At 46.4% G+C, this 18,932-nt stretch overlaps 6 protein-coding genes across 12 annotated transcripts in view; 3 read left to right on the top strand and 3 right to left on the bottom strand.

Moving 5' to 3' along the window:
- Positions 1-6: 6 nt before the first annotated feature.
- LOC109540034 (kinesin-like protein KIF12) lies at positions 7-4,125 on the top strand. Of its 2 annotated transcripts, XM_019908171.2 has the most exons (12): positions 7-852; positions 904-999; positions 1,644-1,722; positions 1,777-1,995; positions 2,056-2,196; positions 2,260-2,450; positions 2,503-2,690; positions 2,978-3,096; positions 3,151-3,255; positions 3,312-3,429; positions 3,481-3,703; positions 3,764-4,125. In XM_019908171.2, the coding sequence occupies exons 1-12, from the start codon at positions 683-685 to the stop codon at positions 3,777-3,779; spliced, it is 1,665 nt and encodes a 554-aa protein (XP_019763730.2). In that variant the 5' UTR covers positions 7-682; the 3' UTR covers positions 3,780-4,125. The 2 variants fall into 2 exon arrangements, with proteins under 2 accessions (XP_019763730.2, XP_019763729.2); XM_019908170.2 differs by having other exon boundaries at positions 1,644-1,995.
- Positions 4,071-6,010, bottom strand: LOC109540035 (WD repeat-containing protein 13). Its single transcript, XM_019908172.2, has 8 exons — positions 5,796-6,010; positions 5,576-5,733; positions 5,361-5,519; positions 5,156-5,309; positions 4,808-5,104; positions 4,563-4,749; positions 4,388-4,506; positions 4,071-4,335 (listed from the first exon to the last, which is right to left on the bottom strand). The coding sequence occupies exons 1-8, from the start codon at positions 5,875-5,877 to the stop codon at positions 4,148-4,150; spliced, it is 1,344 nt and encodes a 447-aa protein (XP_019763731.2). The 5' UTR covers positions 5,878-6,010; the 3' UTR covers positions 4,071-4,147.
- A 365-nt stretch (positions 6,011-6,375) lies between these two features.
- Positions 6,376-11,631, top strand: LOC109540032 (zinc finger CCCH domain-containing protein 18). 5 transcript variants are annotated; one of them, XM_048665818.1, is made up of 14 exons: positions 6,376-6,844; positions 7,040-7,585; positions 7,641-7,766; positions 7,823-8,004; positions 8,061-8,122; positions 8,179-8,446; positions 8,494-8,729; positions 8,790-9,102; positions 9,184-9,306; positions 9,361-9,780; positions 9,839-9,974; positions 10,023-10,225; positions 10,682-10,924; positions 10,981-11,631. In XM_048665818.1, exons 2-14 carry the CDS (start codon positions 7,431-7,433, stop codon positions 11,241-11,243), a joined length of 2,730 nt encoding a protein of 909 aa, XP_048521775.1. In that variant the 5' UTR covers positions 6,376-6,844; positions 7,040-7,430; the 3' UTR covers positions 11,244-11,631. The 5 variants fall into 5 exon arrangements, with proteins under 5 accessions (XP_048521775.1, XP_019763726.2, XP_019763724.2 ...); XM_019908165.2 differs by having other exon boundaries at positions 6,377-6,844; positions 7,423-7,585; XM_019908164.2 differs by having other exon boundaries at positions 6,377-6,550; positions 7,423-7,585.
- LOC109540036 (N-alpha-acetyltransferase 60) lies at positions 11,618-14,038 on the bottom strand (the record flags this gene model as incomplete). Its single annotated transcript, XM_019908173.2, is given in 5 exon segments — positions 11,618-12,053; positions 12,987-13,097; positions 13,168-13,476; positions 13,533-13,730; positions 13,886-14,038. Coding segments are annotated over 5 exon segments (768 nt in total). The 3' UTR covers positions 11,618-11,920.
- Positions 14,039-14,755: 717 nt separating this feature from the next.
- LOC109540037 (E3 ubiquitin-protein ligase rnf146) lies at positions 14,756-16,649 on the bottom strand. 2 transcript variants are annotated; one of them, XM_019908175.2, is made up of 4 exons: positions 16,367-16,649; positions 15,942-16,187; positions 15,148-15,339; positions 14,756-15,092 (listed from the first exon to the last, which is right to left on the bottom strand). In XM_019908175.2, exons 1-4 carry the CDS (start codon positions 16,407-16,409, stop codon positions 14,836-14,838), a joined length of 738 nt encoding a protein of 245 aa, XP_019763734.2. In that variant the 5' UTR covers positions 16,410-16,649; the 3' UTR covers positions 14,756-14,835. The 2 variants fall into 2 exon arrangements, with proteins under 2 accessions (XP_019763734.2, XP_019763735.2); XM_019908176.2 differs by lacking the exons at positions 14,756-15,092; positions 15,148-15,339 and adding an exon at positions 15,418-15,852.
- A 51-nt stretch (positions 16,650-16,700) lies between these two features.
- Positions 16,701-18,932, top strand: part of LOC109540033 (DNA replication licensing factor Mcm6) — a 3,884-nt gene continuing 1,652 nt past the window's right edge. Inside the window, exons 1-8 of the mRNA XM_019908169.2 lie at positions 16,701-16,936; positions 16,994-17,402; positions 17,459-17,650; positions 17,705-17,939; positions 17,998-18,134; positions 18,187-18,358; positions 18,416-18,616; positions 18,665-18,897. Of these exons, the coding sequence (XP_019763728.2) occupies positions 16,845-16,936; positions 16,994-17,402; positions 17,459-17,650; positions 17,705-17,939; positions 17,998-18,134; positions 18,187-18,358; positions 18,416-18,616; positions 18,665-18,897 (1,671 nt within the window). The 5' untranslated portion in view covers positions 16,701-16,844. The remainder of the gene's footprint in view (positions 16,937-16,993; positions 17,403-17,458; positions 17,651-17,704; positions 17,940-17,997; positions 18,135-18,186; positions 18,359-18,415; positions 18,617-18,664; positions 18,898-18,932) is intronic.

Below are 18,932 nucleotides of genomic sequence, written 5' to 3' on the forward strand. Positions count from 1 at the left end.
CCCGGCTTGTCTACAAAACGAGGATATTCTTAACTTAACTAAAATCTCCGAAAATTGCATCTGCCCGACCATAAACTCTAAAGCGCAATTGAAACAATCAATCTGCATGAGCGTTTGAAAATGTAGTAATTATCAAGGACGAAATTAGTTGCCGTAATGGCCGGAAAACTCAATTTGAAGCAAAATTTTTTGAGAGCAGCCGATGAGTCTTCCTTTGGATAATTATTTAAAACGAATTGGCTAAAGAAACCGTTGAGCAACATCAATCCACTTCAGCGGTGACGCAATCAAAGATCAACTAATAGAAAAACGTTCGAGGAACTCAATTTGGCCCCGAAAATCGATCGTCGCCTCCCCATAAGGGGCCATATAAAAGCAGGGCTGAATTGAATGTTTCCCTAATTTAATCACATCGAATCACAAAACAAATACACCTTGATAATGAATACGTTGATTGATTGATCGCTCGCTATGAACTTGGACACTTTTCAGCAGCCCCCGCGGATTTGGTCGATGTTGTATTAATCGAGGCCTCACAATAGCCCTTGACAACCAATGGGGGGCGACTTTCGCTCCGGCCTTGGTGGTTCAGTCGGCCGGAATATTGCGCAACAAACGCACGAACCTGGGGAAAATTTCCAGACATTCCATCGCCAGGTGGCGATAAATCCACCCGATTAAGATGAACAGCAAAGTGCCCATTAGGAAGCAGCGAAGCTCTCCGGTGCTCAGTGAGACGGCGGCAAAGTCTCCCGATAGGACCAGTTCAAGCAATTGGAGTAACTCCTCCAATGGGAGTCCAGAGCCGGGAATAAGCAGGAGCCAGTTGGGAACGAGGAAGCATGAGAGCGAGTGAGTGGAGCGATCCGGAGGTGGAGTCTGGATGCTTATTGGCTGTTTCAGGAGTGGCAGTGTAGAGCGGCTCAACGAGGACAACAGTTTTCGCAAGATCACAACCAACTACAACCAAAATGAGGACAACATCAATGTGGTGGTCCGGTAAGGGGGGAAGAATGGCTCCACTGGGGGATATGAGGAGCTCAACTCAAAAAGTCGATTTTAACGAAAATTACCCACATAGCAAAATGATATTCCCAGAATATGTCTGGAACATTCATGTGATGTGCATGCATATTCCTGGGACATACATGAGTTACATTATGAACATTCCATGAATGTCCCAGGAATCTGTCAGAGTTAATCCACTGAATGTTCATGGTATGTTCTGGGAATGTACCTGGTATGTTCAGTGAATGTATATGGTATATTCAGGGAATATACATACATACATATATGTAACGAAAGAAAACAATACTTCATTTCCTCTTATTAGTTTATTCACATATTTAAGTATTTACTGATGTAATATAACCCAATATGTACATATATGTACATACCTAGGATATACTTTTTATGAACTTTGATGAATATACATGCATGTATATTCCACGAACATTCTTGTTAGGAATGTTCACCTATGTATATTCTCAGGATATTCCCGCAATGTTCTGTATATTTTTTGATCATTCTGGGATATTCATAGAATATCAAATGCTATCTGGGTACCGCATTTGAAGCTTCCTTTTGGGGCATTTAAACTTGTTCATACTCAACTTTACACGTTCTTGCGCTGTACTTTGCAGGGTGAGGCCGCTGAGCAAGAAGGAAATGCAACGGGGCGACACTCAGATAGTGGACTTTCCGGGAAACGGCCAAATAATGGTAGGCGATTACTGGGGAAATGTGCATTTGCTTGGATCACCCATTTGGTTCCAGGTCGACCATTGCGCCCGCACCGGGAGCGACAGCCACAAGCCGAAACGTTTCTCCTACAATGTGGTTTTCGAGCCGGGTGCCACTCAGGAGGACGTTCTTCAGTTCTCCGGCATGAAGCGGCTGATTTCGATGGCCATCGAAGGGTTCCGCTGCACCTGCTTCTGCTACGGCCAAACCGGCAGCGGGAAAACCCACACTCTAACCGGACCCCCAGGCCTGGTAACTGCCAACATTATCTCTCCTTTTCTCGGCTTTAGACGGTGTTTTTTGGCATGTTAGATCGGGACCAGAACAGTGCCGTACAGCGAGAACCACGGCCTGATCTTCCGCTCCTTCCAGTATCTGTTCCAGCAAATCCAGCTGCAGTCCGATACGCACTTCGTGCTCAAAGCCAGCTACTTGGAGATTTACAACGAGAAGGTAGCAGGAAATGCATTGAGCAAAATTGGAAATGTTCTGATTGCCTCGTGAGTGCCCACTTAGGTGATTGATTTGCTGAATTCCGGCTCGCTGCGGAAGCCGCTGGCTGTGAGATGGAGCAAAAAGGCTTGCGGGTTCTTCGTGGAGAATCTCTTCACAGTCGACTGCGAGGAACTGGACGACTTGATCGCCGTGCTGGAAGAAGGCCTAAGGAACCGCTCAATCGGCCGCCACAACATGAACGACTATTCCAGGTGACTAATCACATTTCGAAGAGTTTCATTGTTGAATGTTGGCGGGTTGCAGTCGAAGCCACACGATTCTGACGGTCCACATCAGCTCGGAGCTGCCGGCGGAAAACGGCGTCTTCATATCCAGAACTGGCAAGATCAACTTTGTGGATCTGGCGGGCAGCGAGATGACCAAGAAGACGCAAAGCCAGGGCAAGATGCTGGAGGAAGCGAACAACATCAACAAAAGCCTGATGGTATTGGGTGAGTCGATTAATCGCCCACTTGTTGAGGCCGTGCGTGTCTGCAGGGCGGGAGAAAGTCGCATTGCTGCTGGCTATTAACCCTGAACCTCAACGGACGTTGAACCGCCACCCTAATGAAAATATTAATTGCGCAAAACCATTGCGTGCCTTCTGGAAAAGCTGTTTCAATTAGTCGAAAAACCTATGCAAATCTCCTGCGTCTGCTTGACACAACCAGGAAGGGTTTAAGGCATTGATTTTTGCCCGATTTACTGGAAAATTCACGCGTCTAATTGCCCGTTTCAGGATACTGCATAGCGACCTTAAGCGACCCGAAGAAGCGAAGCAGCCACATCCCGTACCGGGACTCAAAGCTGACCAAACTGCTCGCAGATTCGCTGGCTGGGAATGGGGCTACTTTAATGGTAAATTGCCCCCAGTTGCAAAACCCGACCGACAACTGATCCGGATTCTTGCAGATCGCCTGCATTTCCCCAGCCAAGTCGAATGCCTGCGAAACCGTTAACACTCTGCGCTACGCGGCCAGAGCTAAGGAAATCCGAACAAAACCCGTGGTGCTCATGGTAGGCCGCACCAACCGCCAATCTCAAAGCGAGTGTTTTTTCCTCAATTTGTCTAGGACCCGCGTGAGGCCCTGATTCTGAGCCTGAAGCGCGAAATTGATGTGTTGCAAAACGAGAACAAACACCTGCGTTCTGCGCTGCACATCTACTCCTCCTCAACTCCCAGCTCTGGCGGTAGGTTGGGCGTTTTTCCGCCAAACGTCCCCTAATTGCCGGCTATTTCAGAGCAAAGCCCGCTGAAAACTCCCCCGCATGTGGACTTTGCCGATCTGGGCAATTTGGAGTGGAACGAACTCACTGAACTGGTGCGGCTGTACGTGAAGGAAAATGCGGAGCTTCGCAAAAAGAACAACGAGTTTTTCACTGCGCGCGAACAGCTGCAAAGGGATCACGAACTCGTCTGCAGAGAGAACGAGCGACTGTCCAAGAAGCTGGAAGAGCTCAAGGAGTGAGTGGACCAATGCAGTAAAAAACCCCCGTTCTCTTACGCCAGGTAATCCATTCTTAGGACGAAATCGGATTAGCAAAGAAGATCCCCTCCAGCAGCGCCACCGGCTGTTTAAAAACGCACCAGCTCATTTTTTTTTTTGCTCTGAGCAAAAATCAAGTCTCACTAACTAAAAATTAAAAGTGCGATTCCGATCGTGCACGTTTGCCGGTCCCAAACCGCACACGCAGAGCAAATCAAGCGGGTTGTCCGGGCAACGAGCCCGATATCAGTTCAGCCTTCAGGCGATTTGCCGGGCCAAAACCAATTGCACAAGGGGAAATAATTGAGTTTCTTTTTTAAGCCTGTTACTGAAAAGCGATGCAACTGCTGAATCACTCCGTTGTATTTGAAAGGAACAATATAAATAGCCTATTTACCGGTCCCCACTCTTTGCCTGGCGTCCTACTTGTGGCCTCGCTTCCAAATAATTATCAGGCCATCCAGGTCGCTGGTGGCCAGAAGAGACTCGTCGCTGTTGAAGCTGATGCTCAACACCGTGCTGGAATGGCCCTGAAGCGTGTTAACCACCGCTTTGCTGCTGGATGTTTCCACGTCCACAAAGTACACGCTTCCATCCTCGCTGCCGGTAACTGAAGCAAACATTGCAAATGAACCGAGCAGGAGCGGCTGAAGGACACTGACCAACACAGGCGCCTTGCCTGAAGGACATGATGGGGCAAAAGGTGGACTTGACCACGTGCTTTCGGTGCCGGTTTTGAAACTTCCTCTTCAGCTGGAGGCTGCCTTCGTAGTCGCCCACACTGTTGAGTAGAAGTGAGCTGTCGCATGGCCCGCTAATTGGGTCTTATTGGCCTACCTAAACAAGCACATGGAGTTGTTGGTGGCGTTGACCAACAGCATGGGATCTCGGGCTTCTCTGCTAATCCACGTGCGATAGCTGAGGCTGGTTATGTAGCAGTTGGGGTCCAGAGTGATCCTTTTGCCTTTGCACAAGCCCCCGTTCACTTCGCAGAAGATGGAGAGGATTTCCCCTCTATCATTGCCTGGATGTGCCACGAAACTGAGTCCTACTAGAGGAATTTGGGGGCTGGCATCGCCTACCTGCCCATATGATTTTGCCATTGGTGTCCGACGTGATAGTTAGGATGCACCCGCCCACTTTGCAACAGTTCTTCAGAAAAAGCCCCGTGGATACGTTGACGATTCGGATCTCGCCCCTACTGTTGCCGATCAGGATCAGGTTGTTGTTGCTCGGCTGGAAAATGCAGCACAAAATCTGGGCGCCGTGGGGCTCCGCCAGTGTGCGGAGACAACTGAAGTCCGCGGATTTCCACAGGCGAATGGTTGCGTCCAGGGACACGCTGGCAATAAAGTCATTGTTCGCCGACCACTCGAAAGCTACAACAATATAGCATGTAATCTAGCGGTCTGGGTGGGACTCGCATGTACCTGGAACGGCCGCGGTGTGCCCTTTCAGTACCCTTAGAATCTTGGGAGGATCGCTGGATAGGTCGCAAACAGACAGGTTGCCATCCAAGGAGCTGCAGCACAGCCTGTAGCGTTCATTGTTCGCAAATTTCACCATTGTCACCGCTTTTACATGCTAAAGAGCCCAACGCTAATGCCCAGTTTGCCGTGTCCATGGCCCCCCTACCTGGTCGAAAATATGGTGAACGCCACTGAAGGCATAATTATCAGCTATGCTGTTGTCGCCCACTATGGCCCTCGAGGCCTCGGCCTGTTTGGTCGGCACGAGAATGTCTCTGTTCGGCCAGGGAATGGATGAGGCCCACTCGGGGGGCACAGTGCAGATCTAAAATGACATCTGGGTCAAATATATTCATCTTTTGATCGTCCCTAGAGACTCACCGATTGAGACAAGCTGGAAGTTGACCCCAGCTCCAGTCGGGCGTTGCCATAATGGTGCAGTAAAAGGGTGGACCGCAGTCTGAGGTAGGCTTTCCATTGGTCTGTGCTTCTGAGTGTTTCTCTTAGTAGCTGACTGCGGCGTCTTATGTAAAGGGTTCCTAGCCGAGCACGCATTTATGAAGCTCTGATCTAGTTGTTAAATATTGTTCAGCACACTTACGGAAATTCGGGCTGCTTGGGGCCCTTTGGGCGTTAAATCGCGCATCCAAAGCGAACACTTGCTGTTGAAGCGCTGTCGTCATTGCGATCAACTGCTTTTTGCATTAGAGGATGTTATGTATTTATTTTATTTTGTTTGATGTAAACAATAACTTTTCTTTATTTCTGGATCACAGAGGTTAGGCTCTGCGGCTCTGCTAGTTTCGAATCATTGCAAAAGTTCGGGTTGTTGCCAACATGCTTCAATGTAGGGCTTTTAGCTAGACCGGTTGGTCAGCTAATGTCGCTTTCTCTTTTTAACCCACGCAAAACTAGAGACGACGTGACTAAATGTAAATTTTATTGAATAGAGTGATGAAAACGATGGCAATGCTGATGAGTTGACATGGTTGACGTTGTTTGCGCTGCTGTCGGATTCACGAAAAAGTCCATCAAAACCGAATTGGTTCATTAGTTTTTTCTCTAAAAATTCTGTCTCTAAGAGCTATGTTTTATGTGGCCCGCCAACAATCTAAGTGTATCTTAGTCTGAACGCGTTGATTTAATGCAATAGAAATAAAACAGCGTTTTGTCCAGTTAGTGTTCAATTTAAGGATGGATTTGGAATGGATGTGGCAATTCGGCGACAGGCCGCCATGTTGATCTCATTGTCAAAGTTGCTAAGTTGAAAAGCCGTCAGGAAATCAGCATTGTTCAACAAATATAAGAGATTTTCAATATCAAACCATTTCGCAGTAATCCTGAAGCACTAAAAAGGTAAGGCAGGCAAGTCTGTGTCATTTACAGTGGAAATACCAAGTTCGTTTCCATCAAAATAAATTGTGCTCTCATGTATACAGTTAGTCGAATGTCCGCCAGTTACCGATTATGTAGTTCGAATTTAAAGTACGCGAAAGACTCCCAGTAGTTTGTGTCGTGAGTAATGAAGTCACATGCAGTTTAAAGTATTTTAAGTAGTATTGGAAATATCGTTTAACCAGCAAGATGCAGCTGCACATTTTCTTTTTGAAGTGTTTAAATGGTAACAGAGAAGTTGGCAGCTCTTCTCAGGTAAGATCAACGCTACAACAAAGGCTACAACGGTCCCAAATCAATGATTAAACATATGTTTCTACGTAATGTTTAAGCTTTTTATTGTTTTTCATCAGGACTGGTTGATTTGCTTCAGCTTTCCTACTCATGTTCAAATGGTTTCACTCGCCATTGCTTTCCTTTCATCACTCATCTTCATTTTTACGCCCTTAGAAACACGTTGTCTTCAGATCAGCCAGCACCCAACTAAAAGACCTGCAACCGATCGTTGTGGCCCTTTTAGTCCTCATTGACTAGTACTAAATATCCCTTAACCCCCTGCTAACATGTGCTCTATCACGGATATTAACTCTTTAATTCCCGCAGGATTACGATTTGGTAGGTATGTCAGTGTGAAATTATCTTCAAACCCACAATTCCTAATAGTTTGCTGCAGGTAAGTTAGAAACCAATCGAAGTTGGGAGGGTTTAGGGCCTTTTCCTTGTTCCTTCTCCATGCTTTAGTCATTCAGTCACAACAACTATCACCAGAGCTGAAAAGGTTTTCCACTATTCATTGCCAGTAAAGTATTCCCTAACAAGTCGTTTATTCTCAGTTGGAATTATGCCGGTGGTGGATTCGGACGACTCCCGGAGCGGGTCGTCTAGCAATGAAAGCGATAATGAGGAAGTCAGAAGTCGCAACAATACCAGATCGCCTAGTGGATCTAGTCGCCCTCAAAGTCCTGCCAGTGGGCCTCAAACCCCTAGAAGCAACCGGTAACATTCAACTGACCATCTAGCAACTTGCAGCCTTAAATAGGGCAATTTTCAGATCAAGGAACCGCGAGTCTGGCAGTCGGTCACGGTCGACGTCTCCTAAGAGTCCACTGAATGTGCATGCGTCTGAAAATGGGCCCCAAAGTCCCAAATCGCCTAGCCCGGACGGGATCAGAAGCAGGTGAGAATCAGAGCGTTTCAAGTAGACCGATTTTTCAACAGTTCAAACGCGCTTAGATCCAACTCGGGTTCCTCGTATGGAGGGTCGCCCTCCCCATCTAGCCCGCAAAACAGTCGGCCGCCTTCCCCTAAATCGCCAGATTCGGGTCAGTCACGGCCCCATTCGCGCGGCTCTGTTGGAAGTAGCCCACCCAGAGCCGGGAATCAATCCAGAAGCATTTCGCGTGATAATTCAGCTGGTAAGTTCAGCAGCAGTTGGTCAAGAAACCTGGTAAATTTGCCTGTGTTTATTCAGGTCGGCCGTTTAAAGGGCCCAGAGGCCCCAGAAGTCCAGAGGAATTACGCAACACACGCCAGGTAGTTTTATTCAACAAAGGAAAACTAGGAAATCTTGATAATGTACGTGTTTCCAGGGCTCAGGCAGTGGCGACAATGCTTCGGTCAGATCGGCTAGTTCGGACGGTTCTAGAAAATCGACCAGAAGTCGCGGATCGCGTAAATCCAAAGGGCGAAGCTCCAGCAGATCGAGCTCCAGAGGCTCGGGGCCGACCAGAAGACGCAGTCGAAGCGGCAGCGACTCAGATTCCAGTGTCAGCAGCGTGGATTCATCGTCCAGAAAAAACAAGGACATATCGCGATCAGCCGACACCAAACCTGAAGATATTTCGGACGGTAGCAACAGTGAGTGAAGACCGCAGCTGATTTTACCTTTAATTGACATTGTGCAGGCGACATGGAGTCTGACCAGGAGAAGCCAGCAGTTCCAGTCGAGAAAGCCAAGAAACCGGACATCAACATCTCGCACGAGGATCTCTCCGATGTGTCCGACCTGGAGGATTCCATGGGGGGCACGTTCGATGAGGAGGACGAAATCCCCAAAGACAACAAGGAGGAGGCACAGAAATCGAGTGAAACCGAAAAAGTCCTTGCCGACGAACTGAAATCTGCGGCTGGCGATAAGAAGGTGAACAACGAATAAGCCGGTTTTGATCAATGTTTCCTTAATCAGGCAATCAATCGACAGGTGAGCGAAGCGTCGCTGGGCACGGCTCGTCCCGACGAAAACGAAGAACAGCTGGATTTTGAAGCAGAAGATGGCGAGTGTGACGACGTCAAGTCCAAGGATGGCGACAAGGAGGAGAAGGAGGAGGGCGAAGAGGACGGCGAAGCCGTTCCGCCCAAAGAGGAGAAGGAACTTGAAGAGGGAGAGGTGTCGGACGAGGACGACGCCCGGCCGGAGGAGACTGAGCCAAGGCCAGTCTGTCGCTTCTTTTCTCGGGGCGCTTGTACTTGGGGCGCCAGCTGCAGATTTCTCCATCCAGGAGTTACCGACAAAGGTAAGTAAGAATTGGAATTGGAGAAATAGTGCTGCATGAAAATTAGGTTTTTCACTAAACTTATCGAATTCTTGCCTCTAGGTAACTACACAATGTTCGATATGGTCAGACCAATGTTGCCTGGCGAATATGGCATGGGGCGAATGGCAGACGAAAGGCTTTACAAGCCGGAGCCCCCGCTAGTAGAGTCGGCTTGGGAGCGCGGTAATTACCCCCGCCCAATTCAAGTGAATCGATCTAAACCGGCCGCTTGTTTAGGGTTGAGGACTGCAAAAGAGATGCTAAAAAAATCGATGCGCCGAAAGGAGCAGGACATCGACTTTGAGGAGAAGAAAATGAACCTTAGCATAGCTCAGGAGGAGTTCGACAAAGAGAACGGCTACTATGGCAGAGTGCCGTCGCCGGAACCCCGATATGTGCGCCACCTACCGGAGTACAGCGTGCCAAGACCCCCACCAGAAGAATACTACTCGCGCAGACCAATAGTGTACGAGCCAGAGTATGCGCCAATCAGGCGCGAGCATCCGCGGCCGTACCGCGAGATGCCGCCACCCAGGGGCCCCCCACCCGAGTATTACCCGCCCAAATATGAAGAGGAGCCGCCCCCAAGGCCCCACGAACGACCGGAGGTTCGGGAGCGCGAGCGAGAAAGACGGAAGCCAAAGCGCGAAGTGATTGGTAGCTGAACTGAGTGATTTTCTTTCAAACCTTGTTCTTATTTCTCATGGTGTTTCAGTGCAAAGGGCCGAAAAAGAGGAGCGCCCCGCTCGAGCTGACGACTGGCAGGATCCGTGGATGAGGTCGAAATCGCCTGGACGCCGAAAAGACCGGAAGCGGTCGTACAGTTCTGGATCGAGCTCGTATAGCAGCAGGTAAGTTGAGTCGCCTACTTGTCTGTAGGATTTTAAGAAAATGCTCAGTTCTTCTAGGAGTTCGTCGCCCAGCAGCAAGAGCTCATATCGGTCTCGGTCCAGATCAGCGTATCGCAAGGAACGATCGGGATCGGTGCAGCGAGGTGGCAGACATGTTTCCCCCTCAGTCATCGTGTCTGAGAGGAAAGCAGCCAATGAGCGTGCAGCTCTTATGAATCCTCCCGCCCCCAAGCGGCGGGCACCTTCACCAGGTTAGTGGGGGAGTGGGGGGCGACTGACAGTTCGTACTCTATAGAGACTGAGTTGACGTAAAACTCTCTATTATTAACAGTATTTCCGAGTCTGCTGAAATATTTAAAATTCAAAGGTAATTGGGTGGAGTGCAACTTGAAGTTGTTGTGGTGTAGAGTGGCAACAGCGGTTTGGCGCAAGTTTCGCTCAGTTATCGAGGAATGTGCACACAGCGCACTTGATGTAGCGTGTTCAAATCGGTTCTTGTGCTTTTGGTGTCGGTTCAGCGAGGGGTAAACCACTTGAAGCTCGCTCGCGCTGTTTGCGCTACTCGCTTTTGTTTGCATCGGACAGACGGAACGAATGGAAATCAATTTTTGTCGAATTTTCGTATAATCAATCGCGTTTTGCCGGGTGGTTTACTTCTCGTCTAATAGTGATTGAGATTGGTAGAGCTGACGGCTGGAATGTTTTAGGTATGATGCGGGTGAGTGCAGCGGCCAACCCACCAGCACCCTCACGAGAAGACATCGGGCAAGCACGCAGCAAACTGGCGGTGGCCGCCGCTCTAGTTAGAGCCAAAGGCAAAAGCAAGCGCTCTGTAAAGTCCAGTTCCGGATCCAGTTCGGGCAGCTCGAGTGAATCGGACAGCAGCGAGTCGAGCTCGTCGTCCAGCCGCAGCAATTCAACGCCGGTCCGCGACGCTCGCAAAGCCTCTGGTGAGTGCGTCGCCAGCTTTTCAGCGCATCAGTTTTCATTGCCCCATTGTTTGTAGAGTTTGTTAAAGCGATCGACGCGCTGAAAGGGGGCGCAATCGGCAAAAATAAGATCAAACTCAACTTGAAGAACCCGCCGGGGGTGCGCAAAGCCGAGCCAAGGGATGCACGGAAGGCGGAAGCGGCTGGTAAAAAGCGCGCGCCCACATCGCCGCCACAGGGCGACGTCAAAGCGAAAAAGGCGACTTCCAGAAGGGAGGAGTTGTTGAAACAGCTGAAGGCTGTTGAGGACGCAATAGCGAAGAAGCGCTCGAAGGTTTAGATGTTGTTACTGATTGGTTGCGGTAAGGGATGTTTCTTTATGCCTTAGTATGTAGTCAGTAGCGGGATTGTGAGCGGTTTGCATTTAAGCAGGAAAGACTTTGAAACCTGTGGGTAAGCTTGCTTGATTGATTAAGTCAACTTTAGGTTTAAGATTACTTATGAACTCATACGTTTTGCAACTTCGTAGAACCCATGAACTCATTCGCTCGTCAATCGCACAATGTCATTGTTAGATCTAGCTGTTAATTGCATCAACTATTGCATTAGATGCCTTTCAGCAAGGAAGTACCGAATCTACTTACTTTTAAGGCCGATCATAATTTAGGATTTTTTCTATCCTATTAAGAGCCGATTGGGAATCATTAAACGTACTTATAATTGGAAAATTTTATTATTCAACCAGTAAGCTTGGGAGGTTTCATTGTGTTTAACATAGTATAGAAAATGTAAATACAACTAAATAACAAAAAACTAATCAACATATAAACATTATATCACTTTATATAGTAATTTTCATAAATACCTTAGAAGCAAACTGTGAAATTTGGTGATCGGTTATTTCGGTAAAATTCATCTAAATTCGCTATACATATTTTTGGCAGAAAACTGCAGGTACAGAGAACTAAAATTGGTATCATCGAAATGATCGTGATCATATTGTGGACTAGCCGGTGGTTAGTGATGATCTTGTTCGGTTGATTCGTGATGTCCCCACAACCATCCCAAAGCCTTGTGCACGTTAAGGAGCACCCATGGAAAAAATCCTGCTCCGTTCGCTACTCGTCCACACATGAATTTTATATAATCGGTACGAAGCGTTAAGGAAAATTAATCTATTTACAGAGTGCTACAAGTTAAAAATTGACCCACCCGCTACAGGGTGTTTTATTGGGTCCATATTACTGAAAAGATAATTCAAATGCTGTATTTTTAGATGAAAATATACTGGGTGTTCATGGGAAAAAATGAGCTTAGGTCCGCTAACTTTGTTACCTCACCCGGTATACTGATTCCGATACATGCAATCATTTGAAAGACGCTTTTGTACAACGCATTGTTCTGCATCTGTTTTAAATAAGCAAATATGGGGCCGTTTTAAAATTGCCAGTTTTTTTTATTTTCCCCTGGATCTCTTGGGCGAGCCAAAATTTTGAATTTTGATCTTTCCATTTTCTGACCCTACACTTGAAACCCAACGTACTTTTTTGGTCGCAACAACAACTACACCCAGACGCCCTATAAGTGTTGTTAATGAAACACCCTGTATATGGAAAATTATTCGAATCAACTGCGCAGGTGGATCGTCCATTTTGGCTGTAGTAACAAGACGCGTCAGCACCTTTGCCGAAAGATGTGCAAATTTTCCGGAAAATCGTTGCAAAATTGCCCGATTCTAGTGCAAGTGTGTGATTTTCCGATACGGGATTTTAGAGGGATCCGTTTGGTCGTGAACTGGTCGCAGAAAAACGCGAATCAATCAGAAAAATCTCAGTGTAAAAATGTGACTTTTTGGCAAGGTTGATAATCGCATACGGGTGTTTCAATGACGTCTGAAGGCGTTAAAATGCAAAGACAAGGAACGAGATACTCTCTTGTGTGAGAAAGGGAGTCATCAGTGCGGACCAACCACTCCCGAGGCGCGCCGGAGTTTACCGAGTCGCCTTGGCAACTGAACGGGAAACTAACCGGTAAGTCAAAAAGAAACTCGAATGTCTAAATTACAATTGCAGTAAAAGGATATTATAAAGTCCATGGAGGTTGTCCATCATTGATATACAAAACATACATAAACCCATCTTTGTATCGCTCTTTAATCGAGTAATAGTACGGTAAAAAGGCATGAAGTCTGAATCTGCAAAACGCGACTGTTTAGTACCCCACTGCCTGGCCCGTTGCGGCTCTTGTGCGTTTACAATACTTACTTTCTTCTCTCATAAAAATGGATTGCTGCTGAATTCGTGGTTAATACATGTAGAAAAACAGCTTTTACCTTCCGCCTTTCCGGGGTCATTAAGTTTTTCAGCAGCGAATCCAGCAGCAGAGTGGCAATGCCATTCCTCCTGTACTCTTTCAATACACCCAGGGAGAGGATATAGGCTATATCACAATCACTAAAACATTTCGCCAATATGCCAGTGTCTTCGTCATTCAAGTAGGAGTGAGGTTTGATTTCCGCCACTATCAGTCCGATGATTTGCTGCTGATACACTGCGGCCAATGAGTAGAAGTGACTGAAACACCACTGTTTCAATTAGTCCATTCCGCAATGCCCACTCCTGCCTCTAACCTGTTACTGGAGGTAATTTCCTCATACCAGTACAGTGGGTACTCAATGGGAAACCAGTCTTGGCAGCGTGTTCGCACCTCATCTAGATCCGCAGGGCATAGAAACCTTAGCTGAACATCTGCGAGTGAATACAAAGTAATTTCCCTTTCTGCATGTTTGTTGCTCATCATGGAGTAAGCCTTTCCATTTGAAGGATACCTGGGTGCAAACAACGCAGTCTTGAACAAAACCCTGACAACACCCCCAAAATGTAATCTGTAACCTATTTGGTTCCACTATGTCGACACCTGATTAAGCCAGCCGTAATGATATCAGTTACTGCAACCGATTAATTTAGAAAGGAGCGCCCTTACCAGGTAAAATCAGCCATTTCACGTATTCTAGCAAGCCGAGACTGGCCTTTGTCGTTTCCTTTTCATCGTAATAACAGTGAAATGGTGCTCAACTCCACTATTCCCTTTCAAACCACTCATTTAATTATCACTGGCTATTGTTGATTTGGTAATAATTCACTTGAATTCACTGTATCACACAAGGCTACAAACTTTCGACACAACACATGACTTTTCAGGCGCTGGCATTTGGCAAAAACATTTTCTCTCTTGCTTCGTACGATATGAGGGAAAAGGACACGCTCTGGCTGGAGGGCATTGGTACATTTAATAATTATAAAAGTTAATGTTCTTGATGCTAAATGAATATTTTTGGTAATCGTTCAGTGAGGGGTTTTGCTTCTGGATAAAAAAATGATTTTCACGTTGCAAAAAAAATGTCTGTCTTTTCAGGCTGATTTTGTATCTATTTGTCTTCTAGTTGGTAGCATAGTCAAAACGCCGGTACATTTTAAATAATTTGTTATATGCATATATTGTGTGTCCACTTAAGTTTCCAGCATATGGGAAACTTTTTTATTATTAAAATGCAGTTTTGGTGAAAAACTCGGGATCTTCCCAACTCGACCAAAAAACGAATTAAACTATTTAATAGATACATTGTTTCGTGTCACTTGTCTTTGGTTGAATAAACTAATAAATACTGCGGGCTTCTGCAAAAAGTTGCCTAAAATGAAATTCATTTGCCATTCGGGAACGTAGTTTGCAGCGGATTTCTCACTCCCACCCACGGGGGTCTATCAGAGAAGCAAAATGTCCGCATTCATGCTACGTTCCCAGTTGACACCTTTGCGCTTAAATTGGTCGAAGAAAAATCAAGGCAAAAACGGCTCTGAATCAAAAATATTTAATGGCTTAGTATTTAAAAAAAATCTTACATATAAACGCTTTCCTTTGCACATAATTTAAAGTTATTCCACTTCACTCTCGTTGTCCTCGCCAAACGACGTTGCCCTGCAGTTGAGCGTCAAGTTGCTCAAATTGCTGATTAAATCAACTGTAGCCCGTAAATTCGCCTCGCCATTCGGAGACTCTTGGCCACTTGACGGACTTTGAGGACTATTCGAAGGGGTGGCTGGTAAAACACTAATGTGATCCGTGGAGCTAACTGGGTGCATCTCAAGTGCAGGGCGCTCGCAAGGAGAATTAGTCCTAATCCCTGCCACTCCTAGACATTAAAAAGGAATAAATTTGAAGTTTCATTTTTCGTATCGATTGGGTACCTTTTTTGCTAATAGTCGAGAAATCCCGTTTGATTTGTCGCCTCCTCGAAGGGTCATTGCGCCTAATTTGGACCATATTTTCAAAATCCGCAACATAGAGAAAGCCTGCAATGAGCAATTCAACGGTTTTGTCCTCGTTCTTGTAGGAATTCTCCATTTCTTTGCTGGTTCGTTCATCGTACTGCCACCAACCTGTAAGCGAGTACCATAGAAAGGCATTTCAAAGCCTAGAATACTAAAATCGAGTTTTTTTGATCAATTAAACACTAGTTGATGTTATTCGTAACATTTATTGAAACAGAGATAATCTAAAGCGTTTGTTTCAAACACTGCTACAAATAATAGATAATACATCAATCGCTTTATGTAGAACTATAAATGTTAATACGTTAGTATTATAGTAGATAAAAACTGAGTGGGAGAATGAGGGGTTTGCTGTATGCAGATCAGAGATTCACAGAGGGAGGATGAGTGGGTATTGAATAAATTATTTGCTCAATCCGGCCACCCCTTTAACAACCAAATTCCTATTAGTATCCCGTCGAATCGACCGCTTTCTGCTCGGATGGCCTTTGGGGTACTGATACAAATTTTGAAAGTCTATAACGTATAAATGACCGCAAATAATCAAATCAAATCGGGGCAGTTGCAGTTTAAAAGCCTCTTCAATCTCTTCCGTTGACCTTTCATCATATTTCCACCAACCTTGCAACAAAACCAAGTTTCAAATTTTCATTGAATTGTTTCAGTTCATTACGCCTCTCTCTTATCTCGAGTGCCAATTGGGGCCTTACCGTTTCTGCCTTCGTAAAACCACTGGTAGCCCCCGTCGAACGTTTCGGCCAGATCTTGGGGCTGGGGCGCCTGCAGAAGACGCGGCTGCTCTATGAAATCCACTGGGATTTCTTGACGGCACATTGCGCATCTTTTATTCTGATTCGCAAACCCTTTCACACACAAATAACAGAAGATATGTCCGCAGGGTAGTTGGGCGGGGTGCACGCAGGGCTGCAGGCATACTGCACATTCAGGCTTATCGCCTAAAAGTTTTCATTAGCTAGTTTTTTGAGGAAAATTACTCGACATTCTGATACTGAACGGTTTTTTCGGGGGTCTGTTGCCTGAAGCCTATGAGGCTCCAAACCACTCGTGCTGAAAAAACTCTTCAGTGTCAGAATGTCGAGTAAAATACTCTGTTTCGCATTAACTAAGTGCTTACTTGGAGTGCTGGGTTCTTCTACTTTAGCAACAGCTTCAGCCATAACTATAATTAGAGCAACTTTCCAAATAACAACACAAACACTTCGTTTTCAGAATCCCATTTTAGAAGGGTTTGGTGAAAGCCTGTTGCCTAATTTATACCTGATAACAACACGAAATTAATCAAATGGAAATTAGGACACTGAACTATTTGTAAATATTATAAATTATTGACTTTTTGTATATAAAATTTGACACTGCTGACATCCATCAAGAACTTTCGAGAGTAACCTATTGAACTTCGAGAGTAACTATTTGTCTTTCTACCATTGGCTACATTGCTTTTGACTTTGCCAGTTGCCTTGATGTCTATACTTGACACTTCGTCAGTGCTTAACCTTAATTCACCTCAGTTTAAACCGTTTTACCGCCTTTATCCCAGTTGTTTGTTGATTGCTGTTGTTGTTTCGTGATTAGTGCAGTAACTGCTTTGTACAATGGATGTTGCCGATGTAAATGTAGGCCAGCGCCAGCATCGCGATGAAATCGGCATTCGCTGCCAGAAGCTGTTCCAGGACTTCCTGGAAGAGTATGCCAGACAACACCTTCGATCAGCCCCCCATATAACGGCTTACGCATTTTCTAGGTACAGAGAAGAGGGCGAGCTGAAATATCTGGAGCCCGCCAAGGAATTGCAAAACGAAGAGCGCAGCATAATTGAAGTGAACTTCGACGATGTGGAGAAATACAACCAAAACCTGGCTACTACAGTCATAGAGGAGTACTACAGGGTCTACCCGTATCTGTGTCAAGCTGTGGCCAACTTTGTGAAAGACCGCACGGAGCTGAAAAAGCCCAAGCAGTGCTACATTGCGTTCACCGACGTGCCAACCAGGCACGTAGTGCGAGAGCTGAAAACTGACAAAATTGGCACTCTGATTCGGATTTCTGGACAAGTAATCCGCACACATCCCGTCCATCCGGAGCTCGTCTCCGGCACCTTTGTGTGCCTGGACTGTCAGACGGTTATCAAGAATATTGAGCAGCAATTCAGGGTAAGGGCAGCGCTAAACTCGCCCCTAGACGCACAACAGCAAAGTGCTGGTTTCAGTACACAAACCCAACAATCTGCCGCAATCCCGTCTGCAACAACCGGTCGAGGTTCATGTTGGACTTGGACAAGTCCCAGTTCGTAGACTTCCAAAAAGTGAGGATACAAGAGACGCAAGCTGAGCTCCCCAGGGGCTGCGTTCCGAGGAGTGTCGAAGTAATCCTGAGAGAGGAAAATGTTGAGAGCGTTCAGGTGAATCGAGGCGTTGCCACTAAATTCCCCCAGGAAATACAGGATCTGTTTTAGGCCGGGGATCGATACGATTTCACTGGAACAGTGATAGTCGTTCCGGATGTTGGGGCAATGGCCCTGCCGGGCGCAAAAACGCAAATCGCTTCCAGACACAAGCACGGTGATGAGGCTGAAGGTGTGAGAGGATTGAAGGCTCTGGGCGTGAAAGATCTGCACTACCGGATGGCGTTTTTGGCTTGCAGTGTGCAGGCCACGAATCCCAAATTTGGGGGAATCGATCTGCCGATGGGTAGGCAGGTGCCCTTTTCTGAGCTTGAATCTCTGAAGTGCATTAAATGTGATTTTAGGCGATATTACTCCCGAAATTATGCGCCAGCAAATGACTGAAGGGGAGTGGAGGCACATGTACGAAATGTCCCACGACAGGAACTTGTACCAAAATATGATCACCAGCTTATTTCCAAGCATTTATGGCAATGATGAGGTAGTGGATTAGTAGCGAGTCAATCTCCTGTAAGCCATAAGTTGAGTTGTAGGTGAAAAAGGGCATTTTGCTTATGCTGTTTGGGGGAGTGTCCAAGACAACTAAGGAGGGCACTTCCTTGAGAGGAGACATCAATTGCTGCATCGTCGGAGACCCGAGCACAGCAAAAAGCCAATTTTTGAAGCAAGTGTCTGAGTTTGCCCCTCGGGCAGTGTACACATCAGGTAACTTTACGTCAGCCCTGTAAATTATCGGGTCAAAAACGTTCAATTCTATGCCAGGAAAGGCTTCATCTGCCGCCGGTTTAACAGCAGCAGTTGTGCGAGACGAAGAAACCGGCGATTTTGTTATTGAAGCGGGCGCCCTGATGTTGGCCGATAACGGTGTCTGTTGCATTGATGAGTTCGATAAAATGGACCCTAGAGATCAGGTGGCCATCCACGAAGCGATGGAGCAGCAAACGATCTCTATTGCCAAAGCAGGTATGAGTTTAAAGCAGAGTTTTTCCGCTTGTCTGACCGGTTTTTTAGGTGTCAGGGCAACTCTTAATGCCAGGACTTCGATTCTGGCGGCAGCCAACCCCTCTGGGGGGCGATACGACCGTTCCCGGTCGCTCCAGCAAAACATCCAGCTGTCGGCCCCCATCATGTCCAGATTCGATTTGTTCTTCATTCTGATCGATGAATGCAACGAACTCATTGACTATTCAATTGCCAGGAAGATTGTGGACCTGCACAGCAACATCGAAGAGACCGTGGAAAAGGTAAGGCGCGTATGAAATAACTTTTTTATTCGAAT

Source organism: Dendroctonus ponderosae, unplaced genomic scaffold (genome assembly GCF_020466585.1).
Source record: "Dendroctonus ponderosae isolate FM_Combo_2020 unplaced genomic scaffold, Dpon_F_20191213v2 Dpon_F_20191213_4, whole genome shotgun sequence".
Classification (NCBI taxonomy): domain Eukaryota; kingdom Metazoa; phylum Arthropoda; class Insecta; order Coleoptera; family Curculionidae; genus Dendroctonus; species Dendroctonus ponderosae.